We start from the raw sequence: 19,663 nt of genomic DNA, 5'->3' as shown, positions 1-19,663 counted from the left end.
CCAACGGTGCCCTAGGCTGGTATCAGACAACTTGGATGTGGGGAGGTGCCCAACATTCCGTGGTGAGGGGCTCACTATGCCTAGACTGTCTGCACAAACAACACAGTTTATGTTGAGTACCCGCCTTCCTTCTGAAAGCCTGCACTTTGGGTACATGCTAGGCAGAGGGTGCCTATGTGTCCATCATCCAATAAAAACCCTGGGCTGAGTATCTAAAGGGCTTCCCTGGAGGACATTTCACACGCACTGTCACAGCTCATTGCTGGAGGAATTAAGCGTGTCCTGTATGACTCCACTGGGAGAGGGCTCTTCAAAGCTGACGCCTAGTGTCTTCTGGACTCTGTCTCATGTGCCTTTTCTCTCTGATTTTGCTGTGTGTCCTTTTGCTGTACTAAACCATAGCTATGAGTGTGACTATGTGCGAGTCCTGAGTTGCCCTAGCGACCTTATCAGACCTGGGCAAGTTTTGGGGATTCCTGAGAGGTTCCATGACTCAGTGCCTGTGAACTAGGAACCCAAAAAGATGTTTATGGTAAGATACACCACGCTTCACTTATTTATTTTACCAACCGTCATTTAAACAAATGGCAGTACATATTATGAATCTCAAGTACTAAACAAAATAACTATTTATTTTAGATGACTACAACAGATTTATGTCTGGCCCCTCAAGCCTGTGGCTGGCTTTAGAGTAGGGAGAGAATCTGGAACAGGAGAAAATATGCCTTCTCTGTGTGAGTCCATCTCATTGGGTTAGGACCTTTCTTTCTGTTTCTTCAAAGTGGTGACACTGAGGAACAGCCCTCTTTATGAGCAGATGTCACCAAGCCTTAGTGACAAGGCATTGTCAATCCTGCGGTAAAAATGGGTGATGTGTCTGCGTTTCCTCAGTAGTTCTCCTGCTCTTGTCGCTTTTCTTGCTGTGTTATGGCCAAAGCCAGCAGTGCGGCCTGACTCTGGAGCCGGGCGCCGGCCAGCCCCCTCTGGACGGAGGAGAGGAGCAGCAAAAAGCGGGGATGAGAGGGAAAGGGGAACAGACTGCACTGTTTGCTTTTACCTTTTTGCTTACGAGGACGAGTCCTCATACACAGTTACAGTTAGTACCCATGGGCTGCCCTGCAACAGCAGAGATCCGTAACACGCAGGTGGGAGAATTACTTCCGATCTGTAATGCGATTTTCTTATTTTACTACAGAAGGAACAAAGGTGATGGCCCTATTCCTAAATCCAAATAGCAGAGGCCAGGTCCAAAAGGAAGAGTTTATGTAGCTAAATGGAAGAGTAAATTTATGATTTCATAGTTGGACATCAAATCATAAATGAAAATTAGAGTAAAACACAGTATGGTTTATTACCATCAACAAGGATTGAAACATAGAGAAAAATAGAAAACAAAGATCACTCATGGTCCTAACCAGCTAAACACAGGATTTGTTAACATTTGGGTGTATTTCAGTGCCATTTAAAATCTATGCCTAGGATGCAGGTGTGTGGGGGGGTCACCTGGAGGGGACACAAGGGGGGCTTTTGGGGTCCTGGTAATGTTCTTTTTCTTGGTCTGAGTGGTTGTTAAATGGGTGTGATCACTTGTGAAAATTCATTGAACTGTATTCTTATGATCTGGGTACTTTTCTTTGCATATGCTATATATCAATAAAAAGTTAGAAAAAGCTGCTTTGCTTTTAAATACTATAGTTGTAATCACACGTAGAAACACATTCACATTCTGCCTTTGTTCCACAGTCACTTTAATTCTCCTTTCAATGTCTACATGTCCACAGATACTGAATTTTTTAATTGCAGAAACATAAAAATGTCATCCATCACTCATTACTAAATCATAACTATCACATCTTACATTTTTCTCATCTATATAAATTACCTACCTGTAGCTACACAGCATATGCAATTTCACAATGAAAATGAAAACCATAAATGTTTCCCATAATGCTGCATTTTAACAGTTGCAATATTTGAGTACATGTATCATAACTGATTTCTTTTTTACTGGAAACTGAAGATGCTGATGAATTTTCAAGATTATCAATGATTGTGATGGATATTTTGGGGCATGCAGCCGTTATCATATGCTGAATTAACTCCTCAGCAGGTAAGCAAAAATAGAATTACTAGTTTAAAGGCCATGAACATTTTTATAGATTGTCAAATTACTTTCCAAAACAACTGTACCATTCTAAGGAGTAACGAGGCAGGCAGGAAGAGCGTGGTCTGGTAGCGAGAGAGGCCAGGGTTTAAACCCTGGCTGCCACCACAGGCAGGTTCTCTAACTTCTCTGAACTTCAGTTTCCACTCTGGAGAATGGGACAAAGTCACCTAATTTGTCATGTTATTGTGAGGGTTAAATAAACTTATATTTTGTATGTGCCTGGCAGCTCAACAAAATCAAACACCACTAGCAATTTATGAATGTGCCACACCCCCTCCTGGGTAACCCCATTGTAACTTTTTAAAGATCTAATTTAAAAGACCACAAGAAATTTTGTAGTTATTTTAACGTACAATGACTTCAGTAGTAACATCTTTACCTACTACCTCCATTTCCTCTTGTGAATCTTTTGTCTTATTTTGTCCTTTATTATCTTTTCTTATAACAGTCCCACAAATATTTTTCTCAGTCTGCTTTGATCTCCCCACCAATTAATCTGTAAATTTTACCTGTGTGTGTGGTTCTATTATTATTTGTAAGATTGGAAAGTTAGTTCTGTCTTAGAAGCTTGAAAACTTTAATTTTATTTTTTCCAGATTTTTATATAGTTTTATATAATTTAATTTTTAGTTTTGACTATTTAGAATTTAGTGTGATGTTTATAATAAAGCAGGGTCTAACATTTATTATTTCAGATTTCTAGTCAGTTATTTCAAAATATTTTAGGGAATAAGTACTTTTCTTTGGTGAGACTTCCTTTGAAACACGCTAAGTCTTATATAAAATTAAACCAAATCTAATATGTCTTAACAATCATTTCATTTTCCCAATAAGATATTATAACTATGATCTGATATTTTAACGAGTAGATATTTTCCACTTACTCTTTTCAAAATATATATATTGCTCTTTTTATTCAAGATACAACTGTTTTTAGGAAGCTTAGGGACGCACAGTAATAATATAGTTACTCTCGTTTATTCAGATATAGGCACAATGTTAAAAGCTTACCTGAAATTCTGTACTGCGTCAAGGTGTGACATTACTATGGAACTGAAATTAAAATGCAGAAAAATATTATTATAAAAAGCAAAGAATGCATTACATAAAGCAGTGTGAGAAGAGATTAAATAAACAATTTTTCTTTTTTTATGTGGAGATCGATCCAGTTAGACAGTTAGGGATAGGTAACTTTTTACTATAATTTGCTACTGTGCGTTGATTAAGCATAACAAAAGGTAAGAACAATGATATAGCTGAAAAGCCTTCACATCAGCTGTGGGAAGTAGATACAAGGCCAAAGAGCACAATCCAACAGGAAAATTCTCTCAGGCACTCATTTTACTGTGAGGACTTATCCATGGTGCCCTATAGAATAGAAACTGTGGTCATGTTCAAACAGCAATGCCTACTGACCAAGGGTCAATTTTGAAAGGAACTGCTACAGGCCTTGGCAGGCTACATCTTACCATAAAGCCAGACTTTGCTACTGGTGGTGTTCAAGGCCATCACCTTCCAATTTGGGGGCATCAAAACCACCCATAATTAAAGAACGCTCTCTTGGTGTTAGGGAAGGTACGCTCCACATTCTTAGCAGCTTCTTTTGGGGTCATATTACACCCACAACCCACCCAGTCCTGCACTCAACAGGAACTTCCCCACCCAGGGAGCCTCATGCCCCGACCCTTTTTAGTCGTCAAGACCCAGCAGCTATGCTCATCGCGAAGGCAGATGTGGCACAGCATCTGTGAGCAGCTCTCCTGGGCAGCAAAGGCCAGGTGAGGGCTCAGAGCGGCTTTTATGATCACATGAGGTATTAAGTGACTTTACAGAAAAGGAAAGAAAAGCAAGAGGTACACAACACACAAACTATAAGACGTCACTTCCTTGTCATGCCCTGTCCAGACACAATTGTGACAGCACTATAAGCCACATCTCTATGTCCCCTCAGAGCTTGCCACAGTTCTCAAAGAGTCCCCTCCCCTTTAAAGGAGTTGATTTGTTTTTGCTCATCACCCTACATCCTCCCTACACTGGACAGACTCAGCAATGACAAAGGGCTGACCGGGCTCAAAGGAACTTGTGTGTATGGAGAAGTACTGGGTCAAGGGGGGATTTAACTGACAGCCCTACCCCAACTATTTGAATTCTGGACAAAGAGGTAATAAGGAGGTCCCCCGTTACAGTGGCTCTCTAGACCCAAGTGGAAAAGCCCCACGCCAGTGACTGAATGATACTGTGAATGGCTGATGAGGTATCTGTGATAGATCTAAATGGTTAAAAGGCAGATTGTTGAATTTCAGGCTCTTGGGAAAAAGCTTTCTAATGACCATAATTCCAGATGGCTGCATCTTCAGAAAGGAAAAAGTAGGCTTTGTTTTGCTTAAAGTAATTTAACTACTCATTAAAGTTTCCTTTCAAATACTGAATGATACTTCTACTTTATATCCCCTTTTGATCTTAATTTGCAGAGAACCTGAATATCTTTCATGTCGTTACTATTTTATTAAGTAAATTGAGGAAGGATACTTTGTCTATTTCCGACCACTGCTTTGGTCATACCCAAAGATACATATTATGACGACTTCACTTGATATTGATACCGTGACAAATTGGATCATTTCCTACTTTTGAATTTGCTAAAGCAATGGTTCTCAGCAACAGTAATACCATTCCTGAGGGGTATTTCGGAAACATTGGGGTTGTTTCTGGTTGTCATAATAATCTGGGGAGCCAGGAATGTTAGCCGTCCTGCAAAGCACGCTGAAAAAATGTCCCATCTAACTCTGAATAAGCTGCTAGCCTAAACCCACTGTGATGATAAATAAGTGGTCCTTCAGTACGTGGTAATAGTAACAGGTTTTTATAAGCAGTTGCACAAAAAGTCCAATATTTAGGAGAAGTCTGTGCATAGCAGTAAGAACTGGTCCTGTCCCCAGGGGTCTCCCACGCGGCTCCTACTCCTCTTCCCTTCCCATCCACTCGATCCTTGGCACTTTTCAGTGACACGCCTTTGAAGGCTATATGAGTTCTAGGGACTGAATGTAATTCTTTGATATGTGGGGGGTTTCAAGATAAGAGATGTATTTCCAGTGATTCATCATTATTCTAATTCTAATGTTTCAGGTCAGAACGTGGGGACTACTTTCACACAATATTTATAAATAACGCCCAGGTCACTTGCAAGACCATCACCCTCTTCATTTCCTCCACTTCAGCAAACTGCAGTCTGTCTCGGTACATCAACCTCACTTCAAATAAGGTTGGAACCCGCTTCCTCATTTTACTTGTGTACTGCGCCTCTATCCCTTCACTTTCGTGATCCTCTTGTATGAATTGGCTTCTGGTCCTACAGTTCTAAACACAAACGTCTTCATTATAAGTAACTGCATTTTGTCCCTCAGGGGTAGTCACCCATGAGTGTCTCTATGCAAATGCATGTTACTTTATTAAAATTACTATCCTTTTCTTTCTTTTGCGTACTACTCATTGGGCATTTCATTACATGTTGACATTACGTGTGTTGAGAGCTATCTCATGCTGTGACAGTGAAGATCTGTTAGGGCAGAAGGTATTAGTGCTGATGCGAAAATGCAGTGAGAGAGACATAAGTGACTTAGAGAGAGGTGGCCAGCCCGGGACCGCGGGGGCCTACGTACCTGTCGGGGCACAGGGAGACGTAGAGTAGAAACAGGGGCCCGGCCCCAACGACAGTGGCTAAGGAAGACCGCATCCAGGAGCTGAGCTGGCAGAAGTTACAGTAGTGCACGACGGCGATCAGGACAGCCGAGCCCGTGAACACCGTGAACTGCAACAAGGGCAGGCGGAGGCTCCGTTAGGAACCCACCCACCGGCCCGGCTGGTGAGCCCACTCGCCACCTGCCACCCGAGCACAGTGAGACCAAATGATTCGCTCACTTATCTGTGTTTCCATTTAATATAAAAATATTAACAAAATCCCCAGCAGTTTCCAGGACAGATCGTGAATGATTAGGCTAATTACCCAGAACTTGAGGGTGCAAGTTCACGCCGGCACTAACATTCTCCAGATGTGTGGAAATCGCATTTTGGAGGAAAGGGAAAGTAAGCTGCCCTGTTTGAGAACTACCACTGTGTAATCAGTTACCTTCAAAAGGCCTTTCCTTCTGGCACCTGCTGTGGGTCAGCGGAAATGTAATTTGGTGTTAAAGTATCAAACGTAGTCAGCCTGCCCTGGCGGTTCATGTTACAGTCACTTTCACCCAAAATATAATCTTCCACAACAGCATTAATTTACTCTTGTGGGGTTCAACTCTGAAGCTCCTCCCCTCATCACCAGCAGCAGATGCAGGCGCAAGCCAGTTATCTGAGCCAGACCCGCAGGCCAGCACATTATCTTGTATCCCTTAGAACATTTCTTTATGTTGTAAGACACCTAAGAAAATAACTGATTTGGACCTTGGCGGACACCAAGAAAGGCTGGACAGGACACGTGTCCACTGGGAACTCTCCCCGGGGCAGGGCAGCATCTAATCAGCATTCGTGAGTACGGTCAAGATAGGCGCGGGCATCTGGGCAGGCTGCGTGCTAACCCCCCTGCCCGCGCCTCTGTCCCAGGCAAGTCTTTTAAAAATACAAGCTCACAGGAGTGACAAAGAGGTCGCACCTCCTTCAGGGCCTATATAAGTGTCCCAAGTCATCAGGCTTATTTTTTTTTAAGTGATGAGAGAGTCCAGACAACACAGAAATAAAATTGTCAAGCCTTTACGTACATGTATGTTTGTCTCAAATTCCGAGGTGACATGTGAATAGACTGCGAGAGCGGGCAGTGACACCAGAATGGCCCCGATGAAGTGGCGTGGGAGCCAGCCGGCTATCCACTCCAGCAGGCGCTTGGTACACGTCATTACATCCTCCAGGAAAAACACCATCCTGTGACAGGGAGGGGAAAAGGAGAAACGGGGTGTCTGTGGGTAGGTCAGTGTGCCAGGGAAGACGGGGGTGGAGGACCCGCAGCCTGCGCCAGGCCCCACTCTCATCCATGCTGCTGCCAGGGCGTGAACTGCAGGCAGAGCTCCCAGGTCCCTCACTTTTGGTCGATGGCAAGTACACTGGTCTCACTCAGCCTATCATTCCTGAAGGTCACTTGCTGCGTTCTGATATAGGTGCTTGTAAAAAGCCAAGCATCAGCCTCTATGGCTCTAACCGGAACAGGTAAGTAGTAGGCACACAGATACTAACAGGCCTTGTGAAACGTGGCCACCTTGCTGTCGTCTGCTCTGGGGCACGAGGTCTCGAGTGGACAGTTCAGGAGGCATTCTGGAATTCTGTGGGGACTTTTTGGTTGCCCCAGTGATTGGGGGTGCTACTGGCATCTAGTGGGCAGAAGCCAGGGATGGAGGCGTTCTGCCCTGCACCCCACACGACTGCCACTTGCCCCCTGGACACGCACTGAGGAGAAACACCTGCTGACAATGACCTCAGCCTAGAGGTTAGTTGCATTTCACTTACAAACAGGAATTGGTTTCTACATGGTATTGACATACACTTTTCCAAGAATAAACTACTGTGTGAAACAAATAAGATTACCTAGTGTTTTGTCTGGGATGTCACCAAGAGTCATTTGGCATTTCAGAAATCATGTCGCAGGCTGAAACCCAGCTCATGGTGCTTGTGCCACCAAACCTGCACAGCTGATGGTCCACGTTTGGAGCTGTCACATTGGCAGATTATGCACGAGGGCAGACAGCTGACGACTCCATGGGGGTACCCCGGCACAGTCGAGGTGAAGTACTGCGTGATTTATTTTATTATAAGTCCCTTTCCTGTTGTTTCTCCTTCATAGTGGAGTGACGGCATTTCACTGGTTCTCTTTGAGGCTTTGCATAGGTGGGCTATTTCAGGATAGTGACGTGGACATCATAAAATATTTTTCACAAAAGGAGCTGAGTGTGTGGGGCTGAGAACTGTGGTCCTAGAGCAGGGGTGTCCAAACTGCGGCCCGCGGGCCAACTGCGGTCCGCAATCCATTTTTAATTGGCCTGCAGCAAATTCCAAAAATATATTTAGTTTACTTAAATAAACCCGGTGAGGCAATATGTACTTCACCTCGAGTGAGTGGCCTGGCTGTTTGTGTATTTTACCGCATATGACCCTTGGTAAAAAGCGTTGAAAAAAGTTTGGACACCCCGTCCTAAAGGAAGAACGGCCTTGGCTAAGCAAGAGATCCCAGGGTCAGGAGGGGCCTGCGCCTCCTGGGAGATGAGGGACAGGGCAGCAGGGATCTCTTTCGGGAGGGAGACCCACGCACACAGTCCCTCTCTGCAGCCAGCCCCCGGGGAGAGTAGAAGGGGGCCAGGCCCGCTGGAGGGGCCAGAGCCGCTGCGGAGCTTCAAGAACACAAAGTCCTGCTGGAGCCTCCGTCACACACAGGCGCCCGTGCCTGCAGGCCTGGACACCTGCAGTGTGCGAACGCTCTGGCCTCCAAAAGGAAACCCCAATCTTGGCCACCTCCCATGCGGAGCCAGGTCCCATCTGACCCTTTTAGGTCCCGGATGTTTCTGGCCTCCTGATGTTAAAGGATAATAAAATCCTTGGAATATTTCCAAGAATAACCACAAATATGCTCAAAGGCAGTCTGCATAAGCCCTACAAGGAGACAGAGGGAGCTGAGTCCCAGCCAGAAGGCAGGACTGAGAGGCCCTCCACGTGGGTCCCAGGACTGCAGAGTTCCAAGCATGAGACCCTGTTCTTGTGCCTGCCTAGGGTACAGCGCAAACAGCTGAAGTGGAGGGACAAGAGCCCAAGCCGAGATACAGGCAACCTGAGGACGAGGTGCCAAGCTCAGGGCTGGCCACGGAAGCAGCCGCAGAACCGGCCTTCCTGGGCACCTACGAGTAGGTTCTTGTTGGTCGTAGGTTCTTGTTGGTCAGGGATCCTAAATATAAATATGCCCTTGGGGTCCTGACCTCCCCCAGGCTTTGAAAGTGAACTTTTAAAGTCGCACCGGAGGTCATTCAGGAGAACAGTGGCCACCTCATTCGCCTAGCCCAGCACCCCAACACCTGGGCAAAGCCAGGCCTGGCATCTGCAGTCTTTAAACCTGGGTTAGCACAGACACTGCAGAATTAAGTCTAAAGGAACAGAGAACCACGGTATAAAAGTTTTTTAAAAAAAATGTATGGAGACAATGCTAGCCTCAGAGAGACCAAGGGCCTTATATAGTGGTAGGCTCTGTGCTAGACAGAAACCTGGGGCGGGGGCGGGGGCGGGGAGAGCGAGGGAGGGGAGCAAATGGGGACTGTGCTTTCTTTGGGATGATAGAAATGTTCTAAAATTACATGGTGATGTTTGCACAACTCTAAGTTTACTAAAAATCACTGCATCGTACACTTAAATAAGTGAGTTTATTATATGTGTTATATCACAATAAAACTAATCTTAAAAAGGAAAGAGGAGGGGGCTGGCCTGGTGGCTCAGGCAGTTAGAGCTCCATGCTCCTAACTTCGAAGGCTGCCGGTTCGATTCCCACATGGGCCAGTGGGCTCTCAACCACAAGGTTGCCGGTTCGACTCCCGGCAACCAAGGGATGGTGGGTTGTGCCCCCCTGCAACTAGCAACGGCAACTGAACCTGGAACTGAGCTGCACCCTCCACAACTAAGATCAAAAGGACAACAACTTGACTTGGGAAAACAAACAAACAAACAAAAAAACTGAGATGTAATGGACAAAAATAAAATAAAAGGAAAGAGGAGCCTGAGAATGCCTGGCTTGGGTTCCCCAGAAGCACAGCTGCTTCGGGAGTGGGTCCCAGGCAGCCAGGTGAGGGGTGCAGTGCAGGGACACCAAGGGGCGGGCCCATAGGTAGGGCTATGTTATGAAGAAGTCACTTGCTGTGGGCAACGTAGCTCCCTGCAGCTAGAGGGGAATTCGGGGAGACAGCAAGGACATACCTCAGAGTTACCTCAACCAGGGAAGGGAGATGAGGGTGTGGCCTCTGGCAGCAGGGAGACAGCCCTCCACAAAGAGCCCACTCGAGGGGCCTCAGGGTGGGGTGGGGTGGGGTGGCGAGCGTAGAAGGGCAGGGGCAGGCATACAGCCTCGGGGCTACACCTGAAGCGACTGCTCCATCTGGGATGTTGGGGAAGAGGAGCAGAAACTCAAGGTCAGGGCCCTTCTCCGTTTCTGTTTTACCCCCAGCTTCTGGGAGCAATTACTAGTGGGACCCTGCGAGGCCGAAGGGCTGCCCTGTTGGGACAGCGGAGGTGGCTAGGCACAAGGCCCAGTGGCAGGTGTCCAGGAGGCAGATGGCACAGGGGGTCTGCGTGCGTGTGAGCGGAGTGCCCTGTGCCTTCACACCCGGCCAGACATGTGCAGAGCAGCTGTGAGTTTCCTCCGTGCCGGGTGGAACCCCAATATCAGGCAAGGCCGGTCCTGAGGGGCCACTGCTGTTTATTCAGACCCTCTGTCTATTTGTAAATGGGTGGTCTTTTTATTATTGAGCTGACAGCATAGCTATTAGACCCTGGACATAGATATGACCTGCAAATACTCTCTCCCACTCGGGAGGCTCCCTTTCACTTTCATGACCAGGGTGTTCTTTGAACTTAAAAGCTTTGAATTTCAACCAAAGTCCAACTTATCTATTTTTTCCTTGGGCTACTTGTACTTTTTGTGTCACATCTAAGGAACCATAGTTTGATCCAAGCTCACAGACTCGTGTCTATGATGTCTCCTTTTACAGTTTCGCTCTTACGTCTGGGAAAGGTACCTGCTGCTCTGCTGGCGGCCCCTACCTCGCATTTGCACCCTATACGGTTCTTTTCTTTTTTCTCTTCCCTTTCTTATTCCGTCTTCCCACTTTTTCTTTTTAAGTCTCTGACTTGGCAGATCCAGAGACTAGCCGGTGGCATCGGGCTGCAGAGGACACTGACCCTCTGGTAAAGAGGGTGCCTGCCTGTGCCAAGGGCCAGGGTCGGCGAGGGAGGAACCTGGGAAGCCGGGCTGGGGGCGGGAAGGAAAGAGGACTTGTCCTGAAATGAGCTCAGAGAGCTGGCGTCATTGCAGACTGTTGGTCAGTTGTGCCACCAACTGTTCAGTCATAAACTGTTGAGCCAGCAGAGGGAGCTAAAGGCTAAAAGCTGAGACCCACCGTGCCCGGGAGGCTTTACCTGACAGAGACCACCAGAGACAGCACCTCCAGCAGCAGGGCCGCGCTGAACACAGCCAGTGCGGCGGGCGGGGGAGGCGTGGCGGCAGCCCCGTACTTCAGGAAGCAGGTGATGGAGAGAATCAGAAACACTGTTGTCGACAGAAACACATCCAGGAGGGAGCTGAAGGTAGCACTGGCGAAAGTCTTTACGGGAGAATTCTTCATAACCTGTTGGGGGTAGGAGGGAAGGTGGAGGAGCATGACAGACAGCCGCGGAGTAGGATTTAGGTGGAAAAACCCAAATGTTTCCTGAGCACTTGCCTGTCCCAGACCAAGCACAGGGTGATAAGTACTGTAGGTGGTCAGCTCCCTAATAGCACTCCACTTAAAAACTAAAGAACAGAGGAAGCTACAGAACAGAGAAGTTAAAAAAGAAACTTGTCCAAAGTCATACAGCAACTGATTATAAACCAGTAAATTCTCACAGCCTTCAGGTTCTTACTGAGCCTGAAAGGTGAGTTAGCAACTAGCAAAGTCAACGAATCTGCTCTCTGTACAGGTAGTCACACAAAAGCCATGTGCTGGAAGCTTCCACTGAATGGCTGGGTCCCAAGTTCAGAACATGTGAAAGCTTGGTTTATGCCGGAAATAACAGGCAGGGATTGAAGCAGCACATGAAAACAAGGGTGTGTCAACTGACAGGAAGAGATGCGCATGCCTTCACCCAGAAGCATGCTCTGGGCCTGGATCTTTGGGGGTGCTAGGGGCAGGCACGAAACATGGCCCTAGGGGAGCTCACAGCCTAACGGTGGATGCACCACCCTCAGAGGAAAGGGACCAGGAAATGACAGGCCTGGGTGGTTAGATAAAGGAGCACAGAAAGATTTGGATTTTTCTCCCTTGTGTAGATAAATTCACATAGAGATGCAATTTTAGGGCTTAATGATTGTGGGAAATTAATATGAGTCTTCATTTTCCTGTCAGTCAGGAAAACAACAAAGGCTGCCAAAGCACAAAACTAATCGTAAACAGACATTATATGGAACACACACCTCTTCTTGATAGCTGGTCCTGTAGGCTTGTTCGAGTTCCTGATCCAGGAAGTTCAAGCTGAACTGATTAATGGGTGGCTTAAAAAAATAATCTTTCATCAGGCTGTAAGAGACGGAAAATGCAATCGGTCAACATGCAACACAATCATTATATTCCTTTTATCAGAAGATTGCCAATTAGCTATCGAAACACCATTCATTAAGCACGTCAAAAATGTTGCATCTAAAAGTCACTATGTTAGAGATGTGGCTCCACCGCTCTTTTTGGAACATGTCTCTGCAAAGTGTTTCCAAACATAACCACGTTTTATGTTTCCCCTCCACGAAAGAATGACCATTCACCATATCTGTAACACTCATCATTAGAACCCTGCTTCTGAAAACATCTTCCTGATGTCCAGACTGAGAAGAAAGCAGCCTTTTTGTTCCATGAAACCATCCTTCTGAAGGACCAGCAGATCCGTGCACTGACAGTACTTAAGCTGATTTGGAGGCTTCCAGTGAAAACATAATTCAGAGCTGGCTGTCCTGTCATTCAGAGTACAGACAGTAATCACCACTGGGAAAGCTAACAGGTTGTTATTACAAAACTGTGTTTACAGTTAATATCATTTTGGTGCTATTGTCGCAAATGCAAACTGCGTGTGAAACCTGAACGATGATAATGCTCAATGACTTTAATAGCAGAGAAATCAAACCTGTTTTATGTGACTCATTCTTTTATAGATTGCTAGCAAATAGTAATATCCTTTTTCTACTGCAGAAAATTACTATAAGTTTAAGGGAATGTTAATTTCATTTCAGGAGGCAAATATAGCCGTGGGATGTATAGTCTCTCCCCCTAATAGAACAACTACTAGAATTAAATCAGATGAAATAGGTAAAGTGCCTAGTATGTGCTTGACACACAGTAGGGTTCACTGTACATATGCTCCCTGCTGACCTTGCAGCACAGTGGACTCTCGTTTTTTTTTTTTGTTAAGTGTGCAATACCTTACTGCATTCTCAGACTCGGAAGAGTGAAAATTCTACCCCCTGATGTTGACCTCCCCATGACAACACCCTATGAATGCTAAATATGTTTTTCCAAGTGCACACGGTATGTTCACCAAAAAAGAACACATGTGAGGCCACAAAACAAGTCTCAATAAATGTAAAAGGACTAAAACCACACAGACTAGATCTTTGACTATGATGACATTAAATTAGACAAAATAACTGACACATTTAAATCCCATTCATCACTGAAAGGAGCAAGGGCTCTTTCAAGAAATGGCTGACTCCTGAGCTGGGGGAGGGAAGATACAAAATGAGCCTGGAATATCCTGTTGTGCTAGAATGTAAGAAATTGCTCAAAACCAATGATGGAGCCATGTCAAAAGGACACCGGAGCCAGCCTGAAGCGGGGCTCCCAATGGCTAGATTCAGGAAAACTAGAGGATCAAAGGAGAGTAAGGGCAGCGATGGACTATAAACTATTAAGTAAAACAGGACTCCATGAGTCCAGGTTGATCATAGTTGGGTAGATAAGGGAATAAATGGGGAAGGGCTTTTCTTCACAGTAGAATGCCAGGTGCCAAATGGTAACTGTGCTGTTGGTGCAGGAGTAGGAAAATCACTGTTCTGAACCATCAGAATAAAGATTGTTTCAGGCAAGAGCCATCAGTGATTACATCTAGGGGAGGTTGATGAGGAATGGGATAATTACATGATCTTAAAGGATCTTCCCACAGACTGCTTATTAGGCACAAGGAGAAAATCATAACCACAGATTGGAGAAGTTGGCAACACTTGCCTGGTTGATCAAACTTACTATCGCAGATGAAGGACAAATGGGCACCTGTTACTTCTGGATATGATACCTGAGAAGGACACACCCCTTCTGTAGGGTCTGTCCAGCCTGAATGTAATCACAAGGAAACATCACACAAATCCAACTTCAGGAATATTTTATAAAAGAACTGGGCCTGTATTTTCCAAAAATTTCAATGTCATGAAAGACACCAAATGGCTGCAGAAGTGTCTCAGATTGAAAAAGCCTAAAAAGACTTGACAACGACATAATGCGGTCTGGGATCCTGGAAAGGAAGTGCTATCACGAACATCCTGGACCCAGTGACAAAACTGGAACACGTATGGCAGATTAGATCAAATATTAGATCAATGCTACATTTCCTGAATTTGATAACTATGATTATAAAAAGAACACTCTTGTTTTTAGGAAATACTACTAGAGATAAAGAGGGATGTATCCAACTTACTATCAAATGGTTCAGAAAAAATGAAAAATAAATTTCAGAGAAAGAGAGGAGACTAAAGCAAGCAGAGTTAAGTGTTAAAAGTTGGAAAATCGGGCAAAGGGTATAAAGGGAATTTTTTGTATTATTCATGCGACATTTCTATAAGTTTCAAATTATTTCAAAACAGAGTAATATACTCATACCAGAGGGCAAACACGTGAGGGATAAGTTAATTTGGAAAAGGGGAGCAGCTTCCACATGCAAACTTGACTCTAGTGCCCATGGCTCCACTCTTACCTGTCTTCTTTGATAACATCAACGAAATGGGCGTCTGTTTTCTCCCGGATGTTCTTGAACCTCAGTGGAAGGAGAGCAGACTGGTCCAAGCTGACACCTGCCCACTTTCCCTTTTCCTGTAGGATCTCACACAGGGAGGTCTGGCTGTTGGTGAGCTTCTCCTCTTGGGGAGGGCTCAGAAGTCCATTTTGTGCTTTGGCATGAGGTCCTCCAGAACCCTGTCTCAAGCCAGGGAAACAGACACAGAGGTGACCCAGGGATGTGTAACAGTGCTATTCCACCTGACCTTTCTGCCATGCTAGGGTGCCAATGGACTGCATGCTGTACCTTCAAATCTCTGTCTAATCCGAATGCTTAAATCTCTCCACCCATTTGCTTCTTCCCATCCCCCTAGTTTGACAAATGCACCTCCAGGCGTTCAGGCAACAAGGGAGGTGATTTCATGGCCAGTAGGAGGTGGAGAGAAGGCTAAGGGAAGCGCTGAGGCTCTCAGAGTTTGCTGACCACAGAACCAGGGTTCCAGGCGGCCCGGGGGAAGGTTTGGACATGGGAAGTACAAGGGTGGATCCAGGAAATGTAAACCCAGAGCCATAAGGGCAGTGACTCAAGAAGGGGTGACTAGCTATAAGTGACACAAACTGACCCAGCATCATACAAGTCCACGGGCAGATGACGCGAGGGTAAAGGATGGCAGACGGAGGCTTCCCTGGAGGGTCAGCCTGCAGAAGCTCTTGAAGGGCTCTTGTGTTTGGTCTTTATTCTGCTTTCCACCCCAGTCCTGGCTCTGGCTTCCAAGTGAGACTTCTCTGGCAGCTTCCTTGCTGCTGTCTCTCACCCCATGCCTCTCTTCGTGGTGCATCTCTCATCCCGAGGAGGCCCCTCTTCTCCGCACATCCACATTCCACCATCTCTTGAGCCCAGCGTCCAGCCCCACAAACCTCCCCTAACTACTCTAATCCACACATCTTCAAACCCTATTGCCCCTTAGGGGTCTCATCCAGTTCAGCGTGTGATTACTCTGCTTCTCATGGGTTAGTTCTGACTCTCCACCCTGTTCTTTATTGGTTTGTTCAAAGCCAAAGGACTCTAAGGTATGGAATGCTATCACCTAAGAGGAGTTAGTCCCAGAACTGAGATGATGACAAAATAGGAGTGTCATTTCAGGTGGGTGAGCCAAGAGAGGAGGTGACAGGAATGACAGCCAGGAGCTTGCTACCTTGGTGTTATTTTTATGCTCCTCTTGACAGCCGTTTTGCACTGCTCCTCCTTCTGTGCCAGCTTCCGATTTGGGAGCAAACGTGATTCCGCACGAAGGGCAGGTCTACAAGAAAAACACAGATCATAGGAACTCACCTAGGAAACACGACCACAATATGTAATTCAAACAAGCCTGCTATTGTTGCAATTTGCTGTCACGGAGAATGGCTGTAACCAAACGGAAGGCTTACTGAACCATTCAAGGCTGAGTTAAAGAGAAACTGGCAAAGAGAAAACGGAAACACATCCACACAAAGACCTGTAATGAATGTTCCATAAGAGCCACAAAGTAGAAACAGCTCAAATGTCCATCAATGGATGAATAGATCAACAAAAGGCAGTCTATCCACACAACGGACAATATTATCCAGCCATCCAAAGGAATGAAGTAGTGACTCAGGGTGCAACATGGATGAATCGTGAAAACATTACATTCAGTGAAAGAAACCAGACACCAAAGGCCGCATATTCTATGATTCCATCTATATAAAATGTCCAGAAAAGACAAATCCATAGAGTTGGGAAGGAGATTGGGTGTTGCCAGGGATGACGGATATGAGAATGGGGAGTGATCTAAGGGATTTCTTTTTGGGTGATGAAAATGTTATAAAATGGATTGTGGTAATGGTTGCACAACCTGCAAATATACTAAAAACCACTGAATTGTACACTTTAAAAGGCTAAGTTTTCTGGTATGTGAATTACATCTCAATAAAGCTGCTATTGAACAGACAACCTGGCCGCTACCCTATCTGAGCGCACCAAGCCAAGGGCCTCGAGCTCTGTGTGAAGGTGAGCTGTTTCTATAAAACAGGCTGACTAATCAGAATGACCTGTTTACAGACCTAGGAATTCTTAAAAGCTTGCAGGAATTAGCTGACCTAGAAAAGAAAAGGCAAGACAATACTGACAGAGTAGAAAAGGCAAGCTTTTGTTTCTCATAAACCAGGGTTCAAATCCCATCTCGATTCCTTACTTGTTTGGAGAGTCCTGTTCAAATCACTCACCTCACTTCTCTCATCTGTAAAACGAGAGGGATAACACTTTTCTTGAAGATCTGTCATAGGATTAAATGAATACGTGTATAGATAGCCTAGCATCATTCTTGGCTCTCATTGTATCCTTAATAAATTTACTATTATTATTAATGTGATCCAGTGAACTAGGAACTGTCACTGAGATAGCAACTAACTGCTTCCAGTGGAGAAGACAAACTGTAGCAGGAAAGATTTATTAGGACTCAAAAACTATCCATGCATAAGCATTGTTAACCATTGGACAACATTATAGGAGGCCAGATAGTACTTCAGAAATTTAAAATAAGTACCACTTACTGCCTAAAGGCAAGGCTATGATCACATCCCAAGTAAGATTTCAGGTGTATACTGTATTAAATAAAAGAAATAAAGACTCTATAAAGATGTGTAATTTGGGAATCTGATGTAATACACATACTAAGTTTGAATATTAGTATTCATTTGAAAAATGAAAATATACATACCAAAAAGAGCTAGCCAAATCATTAACATACCTGAGCAAACAGTAGCACCTAGGTAAAATTCATTTATAGCTATGCAAAAATTGACATCTTTTTTTGTCAAATGTTCTAGTTGTCAGTGACAAACAATAAAATGATTTTAAAGCACCTCTTGGTATTGACTGAGTTAAACTTCAAAACATTTTACCAGTGGGGCCACTGATCTTTTCAACAGAAAAAACAACTAATACCACATACACAGAGTGACCCGCCCAGCCCCCATGAGAGGAGTAAAGTACCGGGGGTGCCAAAAAAATGTATATAAGTGGACACTTTGGTCAGCGTTGCTCAAGCAGTAGTTCGCTGTAATCAGAAGTGTCTGGATGCTGATGGTAACCACTCTGAGCACCGCTCGTCATGGCAGAAGTCAAACGTGATTGGTACCCATCTTTTGTTATCGGTATATATTGAGTATTACAATTTTAATACAGTTTTCCTTTCTTAAAATGTGCACCCTCTGTATATGTGCCCAAGACACACCCAGCAAGATCCCAAGGACACACTCTTGCTGGGATGGGCGTCAATGGCTTTGGTGGTGGCAGTGGTGGCGAGTTTGCTTCTCTAAGGGAACACCATCCTTTTCCCGGGCCAAGTGGCGGCCTGGGGATGAAGTGGATACAGCTTGGAAGTGTTGGGACGGTTTGAGAGACTCTGATTTCAAATTCATACCAAACAAGGTCCAGAGATTTTCACCAATCTCGTAAAGACACGATAAAACAGTAAACAGCTATTTCTCTGACTACGTTTTAAACATTAAGACTGGAGAACTAGTGCAATAGTAGTGATTAAAGGCACTGGCTGTGAAATCAAACTGTCATGGACTAAATTCTGGTTCTACCACTTACTAGGGAATCTCTCTGAGTCTCATTTTCCTCCTTTGTAAAATGGAATTGTATCTACCTTGAAGAATTCTTATAAGGGCAAACTGAGGAAATACAAGTAAAGCATGTCAGAGGTATTTTAAACCAGCTTCGTTTTGTGCACTGAGTCTAATCCCAAGGCACTGACTTCCTACAACAGTGAACTGAGGATGATGAGGTCCCGCCCTGGCCCAATGGGAGGAGAACTGTGATTGACTGGTGATTTCTGCCATGGGTAAGGGTCGGACGAGTGGAGGCACGCATGCGCTGATCACACTTGGCGCCACACAATGCTTGAACTGTTAGAGAGTGTTCAGTAACTGTTGGTACTTAATATTAAAACTGTGGTCACTGTTCTCTCTGGTTGTGAAGATAGTTCATCTGGTAACTTAATGGCCTTGATCACAGACAGGACAGCCATCCGTGGTATCTATTCTCGCATAGCCATTTCTTTTTTAGGTATCTCTTGACATCAGTTTGTTTCCAAGTATTTTTCTCTCCTCAACTACACCTGATGCACTTTAAGAACAGGCCATCTGCTTCTTAGGAATTCCCATAGCACACCGGCTTTATGTACAGATGTTTTATACATTTAAAGCCACAAATATACAACAGTGACTACTGAACCTACTGGACAGCAGAGGGCACACACCCTCTGTAAAGGATTCCCTCGATAGAAATCAAGCCCACGTAAGTCAGATTTTGCACGCTCTCTGTGCAGGTCTTGGCTGTGAAGGGGTTGGAAGGCTAGTGGAGACTAGGGGTGCCCGTGGGGGCTGGCTGACCCCAGGGAACTGGGGGGAGTGGTCTTCACAGATGGGCAAGTCAAAGTGACGTCCCTTTGATAAAGAGAGGCTACGTGACCTGCACACTGCTGTGATACAATGTGCTAATGTGGAGGTAAGGTCTCGTAGAGCTGCCCACAAAAGAACCTCAGGGAGTGAAGGTGCAGACATACACTGTCAGAGCCCAAATGTTTGTAAATGGTCCAGGAGTCTGTACTCAGGGCGGTCCGGGGACTTGTTGGGGTACCCTGCCACCTCGGGCAGCAGGCCTGAGCAACTGACTTGGACAGAGGCAATGATGGAAGGTACATTAGATAAAAAGCGCTACTGTAATGAT

The 19,663-nt window shown here is 45.3% G+C and overlaps 1 protein-coding gene across 5 annotated transcripts in view; it reads right to left on the bottom strand.

The window, feature by feature from the left end:
* The window catches only part of ADCY9 (adenylate cyclase 9), a 163,547-nt gene that overhangs the window by 6,298 nt on the left and 137,586 nt on the right, over window positions 1-19,663 (bottom strand). For all 5 annotated transcript variants that reach the window (XM_074322811.1, XM_074322812.1, XM_019715465.2 and 2 more), the window contains 7 exons: window positions 16,104-16,208; window positions 14,888-15,105; window positions 12,351-12,453; window positions 11,318-11,526; window positions 6,919-7,078; window positions 5,827-5,975; window positions 3,179-3,220 (listed from right to left, as the gene is read on the bottom strand). In XM_074322811.1, the coding sequence (XP_074178912.1) occupies window positions 3,179-3,220; window positions 5,827-5,975; window positions 6,919-7,078; window positions 11,318-11,526; window positions 12,351-12,453; window positions 14,888-15,105; window positions 16,104-16,208 (986 nt within the window). The remainder of the gene's footprint in view (window positions 1-3,178; window positions 3,221-5,826; window positions 5,976-6,918; window positions 7,079-11,317; window positions 11,527-12,350; window positions 12,454-14,887; window positions 15,106-16,103; window positions 16,209-19,663) is intronic.

This window comes from Rhinolophus sinicus, linkage group LG18, assembly GCF_036562045.2.
Source record: "Rhinolophus sinicus isolate RSC01 linkage group LG18, ASM3656204v1, whole genome shotgun sequence".
In the NCBI taxonomy this organism is placed as follows: domain Eukaryota; kingdom Metazoa; phylum Chordata; class Mammalia; order Chiroptera; family Rhinolophidae; genus Rhinolophus; species Rhinolophus sinicus.
The sequence above is the reverse complement of the archived record's forward strand: the minus strand, read 5'-3'. Positions and strand labels throughout refer to the sequence as shown.